The sequence below is a fragment of the Accipiter gentilis genome, chromosome 24, assembly GCF_929443795.1.
Source record: "Accipiter gentilis chromosome 24, bAccGen1.1, whole genome shotgun sequence".
Taxonomy (NCBI): domain Eukaryota; kingdom Metazoa; phylum Chordata; class Aves; order Accipitriformes; family Accipitridae; genus Astur; species Astur gentilis.
The window spans coordinates 1,660,754-1,668,472 of NC_064903.1; the positions used below are offsets into that span (position 1 = coordinate 1,660,754).

General features: G+C 51.4%; 1 protein-coding gene across 2 annotated transcripts in view; it reads right to left on the minus strand.

Annotated features, from left to right (window-relative positions):
• LOC126050082 (DNA-directed RNA polymerases I and III subunit RPAC2-like) overlaps positions 1 to 7,671 on the minus strand; it is a 34,122-nt gene extending 26,451 nt beyond the window's left edge. For both annotated transcript variants that reach the window (XM_049827486.1, XM_049827487.1), the window contains exons 1-4: positions 7,588 to 7,671; positions 3,039 to 3,136; positions 1,285 to 1,361; positions 100 to 182 (exon numbers count right to left, since the gene is read on the minus strand). In XM_049827486.1, the coding sequence (XP_049683443.1) occupies positions 100 to 182; positions 1,285 to 1,361; positions 3,039 to 3,136; positions 7,588 to 7,653 (324 nt within the window). In that variant the 5' untranslated portion in view covers positions 7,654 to 7,671. The remainder of the gene's footprint in view (positions 1 to 99; positions 183 to 1,284; positions 1,362 to 3,038; positions 3,137 to 7,587) is intronic.
• Between the last annotated feature and the right edge of the window lie 48 nt (positions 7,672 to 7,719).

Sequence of the window (7,719 nt, forward strand, 5' to 3'; positions counted from 1 at the left end):
ATGTCAAAAGTGCCTACAACACAGGTCTCAGGCCATTCCTCTCCCTTCTGAGACCAAGAGATAGAAAAGGCCCCTGAGCTCTTCAGGCAATAGTCTCACCTCAAAGGTGTTGAGCACATGTTGGCAAACACCCATCAGGTCATTCAGCCCTTTCCGGAACGGCTCAACAGCAGGAAGGCCCCCTTCAGGAAAGAAGATGTGTTAGTGAAATGGGAGGTGACTTCCAAAGGTGTTGGTAGCCCTCTCCCTTGCCACTCTGAGGCAGCGTGGCCGTTATCACCATGCCCAAGGGCAGTCCCCACAATGGGAAGAGGTTCTTATACCAGGTACGTGTCCACACACTTCCCTCCTACCAGCCCACCATCAGCAGCCTGAGAACTGAGCTCAGTGTGGTGTCCAGGCTATGGCACAGAGACAGCAGATGCTTACCCTGCAGTTAGTCCCATGGGCAAGGGGTTTCCTTGGTGAGGCGAACAGCCTGAGCACTAATTATTTTTAGGAAATTAAAGAGTCAGCAAGTACAAACTAGATACTTGCTTCCAGGAAGTGGCTTGTACATATCTGATGCTCAAGGGAACAGCCCCATGAGGAAGAAATGAAATAACACCATCCATCTAGGCAGCAGACAGCTGTGGAGCTTGCAGGGCCTGGATGGAGGGCAGCGGACTGAGCTGAAGGGGTTGGTGTGCTGGGAGGAGTGAGTGACTGCAAAAGGCTCAGAGTTGTCAGTGCTATCTATTATCAGGGAGCAAAGTCCTCTTTGGGAGGCAAGTCAAAAGACAGCACAGACTGATGAGGCTTTTCAAAAGAGCTTCGGGTCATAGCCTGATGATCAAAGCTGCAAGACAGCTGAGAAGGAGAAGCAGAAACAAATTATCTCATTGCAGCTATATACGTCAGCACACTTTAGCTTTGCTTTCTGATCCCCATGCTGATTTAGGGGCAGATGGAGCACCCATCACCTGTGACAGTGAGTAGATCTACTCTACCCCAGTACTACAGTTCGGTGCCTGCTGCCAGCCAATCCAGATAACTGGGACCAGGCAAGGCTGTGAGCTCCTCGGGCCTCAGCCCTACAGTTGGGAAACAGAAGAGCTGTAGCATAATGGCTCAGAGCAGACTCTCTGGCTGAGCAACAGGGCAGAGCAGTTGCAGGTGGCCAGCAGAGAAGAGGGAGAAAAGTGCTTTTCTTTATTTAATGACTCATGGTGGAAACCTGACATGAGCAGGGGGAATTCCACAACAGAAGGGCCCTGGACAGAAGGGAAACGCGCACACCCATACCTCTGGTCTGGATCCGGAAGTTGATCTTGCTTTCAGAGGGATGTGTGATGCAGTAGCCACAGAACTCCACATCAGGGCTGCAGGAGGAGAGAAAGAAGAAGAGAGCAGTGAAAGCCAGGCCAATCCAGAGCAAATCTCAGGAAAGTCAGAGGCTCAGGCCATCCCAGACCTGCTGGGGCCCCGGATGTTTCTAAAATGACTGAGGATCTTATGGGAGGGATATACTGAAGGGAAACTACCTGTGCAACCTTATTCACATGCCCCCATTTGAGCTGGAGCTTTGCAGCAGAAGGACATGGCTGGCACAATCGTAAGCACCATCCTGGCACCACCAGCAGTCCACTGGCAGGCCTGCAGAGTTCTAACAGGGGATCCTGGATGCTTGGAAACCTCACTGTACATAAACCTGTTGCAGTTCTGCTGAGCAAAAGAGGCTGACAGGTCTAGGGCACTGCAAGGATTTACTGAGATGGTTTGCAGGCTGCACAGCATCTGCCTTCATAAGCTGAGGTGGCTGGCAGAACATTTGTGCACCCAGCAGAAAGAACAGACCCTTGCAGGAAGCGTGCTGTTTTTCTTGTCATGGTGATTTATCAGGGGGATTCACATGACATTTGCAATGCAACTGTCATTTGAAATGATGCACTGAACTTCCTGCTGTAATTCTTCTGAGGCTTACCAGAAGATTTTCACAAACCCTCAGTGCTGCCCAGTTCTATAAAATCAGGCAACCAGGGTGAACCTATTTGTATATTTTGATGGAGACAGCAGGATAATTAATTCCCAGCATCAATTCCTGCATCTCCATGCAAGTATGAAAGATGATCAGTTTGCTTAATATTGGCTGTCCCTACCCCTTTTTCTGACAGTGCTTGTCCCAGAAGGAGACATAGATACTGCCTGACCAGGTGTACTTACATGGAGTTGTGCATCATTTTAACCAGGGCCAAGTAAGACATTCAGAAATCCTTCACATGTCAGACATTAAATTTCCTCCATAACTGTCAAGGAGCAGTGAGGGCTGGCTGTTCCCTATGCAATGGGGAGCTGGGAGCCATGAATAGCAAGACAGCAGACAGGACAGAGGCCTCACGAGGTAGCCCTGTCCCACAGCACCCAAATGAGGTAGTAGGATGGGCGCAAAGGTGGTAGCCAGGGTCAGCCAAGGGTCCAGATCATCAGGCAGGTTTGTGGGATGAAGCATGTCCAAAGTCAGGCCAGGAAGTCAACCTGCAGGTCAGGTGAGGGCAATGAGGGTCAGGCACTACCTAGTGATCACCAAGCAGATGTATGATGATGAGGAAGGGCTGAAGTCAGGTCAGGAAGTGAGTCTATGGGTCAGTATCCAGGTGAATAGAGTCTACAGTCCAGTAGAGGCTGAGCTGGAGACTCATACTCCTACGACATAGCTCAGGAAGGACTATAAGCATTGAGCTGAGCTTAAATGGGGCTCCGGGGCCCATGGGCAGGGTGTGGGTGGAGGTCCCAGGTGTGGCTGATCAGGCCCATTAAGGCCTATTAGTGCTCTCAGGGTCCTGACACTACCACCACATGGAAAAATCTAATCCTGTTAAGAGAGGTAGTAGGCAAGGAGTCTTTGGCACCATGTCTGATATACTCTGTGTACATAGAGGTAGTTTCTGATTATTTGCCTTCTTCCAGCAACAGCTGACGTGCAGGTCAGTAAGGAGAAGGACAGAGTAGGAGACAGAGGTACCCTCAGCAAAGCCACACACCATGGAGGCTCCACTTACTTCTTCATGACCATATATCGGAGAGAGTTGCCGAGTGTGTGGTCCTCATCATGCAACACAAATGTGACACAGTTTCCATCTGTCCCATCTGCCTGGACCTGCCACGAATAGGGAAAGAAAAGATGCTGTAAGACTCTCTGAGGTAATGAACACCAGCTGTAGGGTAAAGAACAAGCTATTGTGCTTGGCCTCACCAGAGTAACTGGGAGGGCTTGTAGGTCTGGCTGGGCCATGTCTATGGCTACGCCTTGGGGGCTGCAGTCTGACCAAGAGGACTTCACAGCAGAGGGAAAGTTGCAAAACTACAGCCCTCAGAGAAACCTCTCCCTGGTTATCAAAGTGCCTATGCGTCCTTCCTCTTCACAGGAGAGAAGAGGAGCCCAAAGAAAGCTGTGGCTTCGGGAGCCACGGTGGAAAGAAGCTGGGAGTAACTATTCAGGTTGATGTGATCCCAGGTCCCACCACCAGCCTGTGGCTAGACAGGAATGAGAGGGACAGTCAAAAAATCCCCAGGGAGGAATGCTGCCTGTCAGCAGGGAAATCTTATCTCAGCTTGAAAACAAAAGTAGTTATAAGCCCAAATTCACATGCCTAGGATGAGGCTGGGGAGCCCACCAGCAAGCTTCAGGCTGCTGCTGAGCCCCACATGTAACGAACCCCCCAATGCCAGCAGCCAGCCCCTAATCTTCCTGCTGCTTTTAGCTCAGGTGCCCAAAAACAGCTTTACCAGCTAAGGCTCCCCGAGAAGACTGGTTTGGGATCCCCTCCAAAACCAACAAGACCCCTAATTAATTGCTTTGCTGTCAGAGAGCTGCTGAGCCTCTGACCTTTCCCCAGGCTCAGCGTAGCCACTGTGGAGCCTGACATGCTCAGACAGCCCCCAACCGCTTCCTCTCTCAGCAGCAGAGAGAGGTTTCAAGGTTAAGTGCGGAGCCGGCCTAAGACAAGCACTGATCTCTTCACATCCTGCCCGTGGCCAAATCCTCAACTGCTCCAGGGATTTTATGACCCCTCACATTTCCCCTCAGGTACTAATACCCCCGTAGCAGTCCCGTTCCACCTCCTGCAGGTACAGCCACCAGGGGGAATTGACTCAGCAGTTGAGAAGGGAAACATGGACTGATTTCCATGGAGGAAGAGATCACCCAGACCTGCAATGCAATTCAATGGCAGGCTCCCTGCACTCCAGCTATTGCAGAAGGGTGGGTGCAATGCAGCAACATCACATCAGCAAAGGGGATGTTGGACTGAAAGGGTCTCCCTCGCCTCCCAGCATCTCACAATCCATAACCAAAGCAGTAAGTCTTGCTGGTGATTACAATAAGGCAGTGAGTGGCAAAAACACCTTCCCTTGGTGCGGAATGAAAACGTGTGATTTGACCCAGGTCACTCGGGCAGCTAGTGGCACAGGTGAGACACCCTGTCTGCTCTCCTGCTTGCTAGACCCAGCGCCCTCATCCATCTTCCCAGAAGCAGCTACTGGTCTCAGTCTCTCCTATGTGAGGCTTTGCAAAGAAGTATTTATTAAAATTACTAGCACCAGTTGTACTCAAGAGCTTGTTTTTTCTAAAGACTACAGGTTCAAACAAGAGCAAACTAACTCAGGAGGCACCTGTGGGACAGGACAGGTCACCTGACCCCCAGTTTGCTCCCTACATCCAGTCACAAGGTTAGAAGTGTGCCCAGGTGCCAAAATCCCAAGTGTCCACCCCCCCGCTCCCTGCAACGAGACAGGTACAGCTCTGCTCATTGGGACAGTGATGCTCTTGCAATTTGGTCACGTGATGGGAGTTACACCTTAGCTCAGGTGTAGCTCTGCACACACAGGGGCAGAGACATGCTTTTCCAGACAGAAAGCAAATATTTACAGCTGAGTTACAAATGCTGCATAAAAATGATTTGAAAAATAGAGTAACTGGGAATTTAACAGGCAGTGCTGGGAGTTGCAGTGACTTCAGGCTCCTGCCCAGAGCTGAAGGAACATGTGGGTATAGGAAGGAAGGGACAGGATGCATCTCTGGCATGGTGACTGGGCCTGTTTGTGGGGCTGCAGCAAGTGCCTCAGAGCTGCAACCCAATGAATTTAAGCTGTCCCTGCCTCCTTAGCACAGCATAAGTACCCAGTGCATTGATCTGGCAGGTGAAAGCCAGAGCACAGCTCTTTCACACAGCCATAAGGAACACATTGTGCTGAACCTGTCTGTTTCACAGAGATTCAATCTCTCTCTCCTCTTCCCTGTAGAGAGTCCTCAGATACAATTCTGGATCTCAGCAGGACCACAAGTTTCACTGCTTCTCATTGAGCCGTTGGCCCACCTAGTCAGGTATCTCGCCTCTGGCACAGATGCTGTCTGATGCTTCTGAGGAAACTTGACACATTCCCCTGAAGGACAGATTCCCCCCTGGTCCCTCCACCAATCGAGTCCATGCCCTGAGGCAGAAGGCTGAGATTTCTCAGGGTGTTTCTGAGTCTTACCTAAGAGGTGTCCAGGTATCAAACTATTCATTGCAAAAAAACTTGTTCCCCTGTAAGCCACCTTGTAAAAACAACCCAGATGTCCTGGACTAGGGAATTCTGCTCATCTGGAGTTTTTCTTCTTTTGTTACACACAGATTTGCTAGTCTCTTTACCAAATTGTCCTTGCTCTTACATTATGGTAGAGGCAGAAGGAAAAGCTGATGAGGTCTCGAGGCAGCTTTAGGATTGATCAAATTCACTTGAGCCCCTCAGAGATAACAGAGACAGAAAAGCCTGCACCTCCCCCAAGATGATCCGGGGTACGCCCTCCCAGCAAGGTCAGGATACAGCCCCTGCGACCCAGCCACCCACGCACTGGACACCCTCCTCCTCTACTGGCTATGCAAGCCTAAGAGCTGCAATCTCACATCATGCAGAAGCTCTCCTGCTTGGAGGGGCTGTGATTTATGATGATGAATTATTTAATGTTGTATTTGGTGCCTAGGTAGTGCTGTGGCGGATACATTAGCACAGCGCTGAGATAGATGGGATCAACTAGACATGAAGTGGGTGGGGAACAGTCCTACAACTCACCTGTTCCTACACTCACTGCAGTTTATATATAATTTGTCTTTTCTGTCAGAATATATAGTCCTTCGATGGTCTTTGTGAGCCAGTATCGCTTTCTATATGTCCTCCAGTTTTCTGTATGGTACTGCATTCCTCATGGGGGAATCTGCTGGTTTGCTGCCAAGGGCCTCTCTAGTAACTGCAGCCCTTCAAGGATCAATTTCATTCATCACATCAGACTTGCAGGATTAGGATTGGGCTTCCTGGTGCAATTGTGACTTTCAACCTGTGGCCTGTGCAATTAGGGAGAAGAATATGGCTCTACAGAGCCTGAAAAATGTAACTAGAAGAAGCCAGACTATTGCTAAGAGGCTCCAGGGTCTGCTGCACCATTAGGAAAAGTTTAGGGGCTGTAGATTGAGAGACTATGGCAAACCGTTGCATTAAGCCTCCCCCAAGGGCAGCTTTTAAAAGCAGGCAACTTACAGGGCCCTCTTGTTTCTCCCGTATGGCTGTCCTGGTGCTCAGCTCTCCCCATTTCCTGCCGACAGACAGACAGACAGGCACGCAGGGGACCCGATGATCCTGTGTCAGCTCCCCCTGTGACTTGATGTAACTGCCAGCTGGGAGCCTGCAACCCTGTTAAGATTGAAGTGCAGTGCCATCTAGTGCCTTCTGCTGCCTGCAATGGCTACTGGAGATGGAAAGAGGGTCCATAACTCATGCCGCAGGGCTCAGCAACCTGAAATGGTGCACGAGAGGAGACGAGGCACGCTGCAGGGCTTACAGCTAACAGGCAAAGCCACCCGTGGCCTGACGTTATGCAGTGCTGAGCAATTAATCTTTAAAGAGCAAGGCTTGTTTTAGAAAAGGTTAGCCCTAAGTAGTTTTAGAGGAGGTGAGTCCTGACCTCTAGCTGCTTCTGTTCCCTACAGGACAACCTCAAACACCTGAACTTCAAGAAATTAAACTGAAAGGCGTATTCCTCTCTGTCCCTCCTATTTCAGGTAACGCTGCTCGCTTTTCTCAGCTCCTTTCTCCTTTTGCTGTTCACAGACTCTGTAACAGAGCAGCCGCTCCATGCCAGGTGAAACCACACGGGTTTGGGGGCTGAAAAAAGCCGGGTAAGGCAGGTCGGGTCTCTGAGGGGTGACACCTGAGGAGGGTTTGGAGCGGGATGCGAGAGGAAAGGCCGTAAGGCAGGCAGGCCGCAGCATGGGACCCGTTTGCAAAGGGATCTTTGCCGTTTTCCGCTGCCGGGATGAAACACCAGCCCGGGGATGAGGGCTGACCCACGGAAGCGGTTTTCCCCTGCATCTATCCTCCCTGTCACGATTTATCCCCACGCCAACCCCGCAACACCCCCTCCTCAGCGGAACCCCTTACTGAGGGGCCCCCGCCGCTGAGCCGGGCCCTGGAAAATACCGGGGAGGCCCCGGTTACCGCTGCCAGAGGAGACAGGGCCGACCCCTGCCCCGTCCATCCCCTCCCCGCCTCAGCCGGGCCGCCGCATTCACTCACCGTCTCCAGAGCGGCCTTCCTCTCGCCCTCCTCCGCCATGGCCGCCCGGACTACAACTCCCAGCATCCACCGCGCGGCGCCGGGAGAGGGGGCGTAGAGCGGGCGGGAAAACTACAACTCCCGGTAGGCACC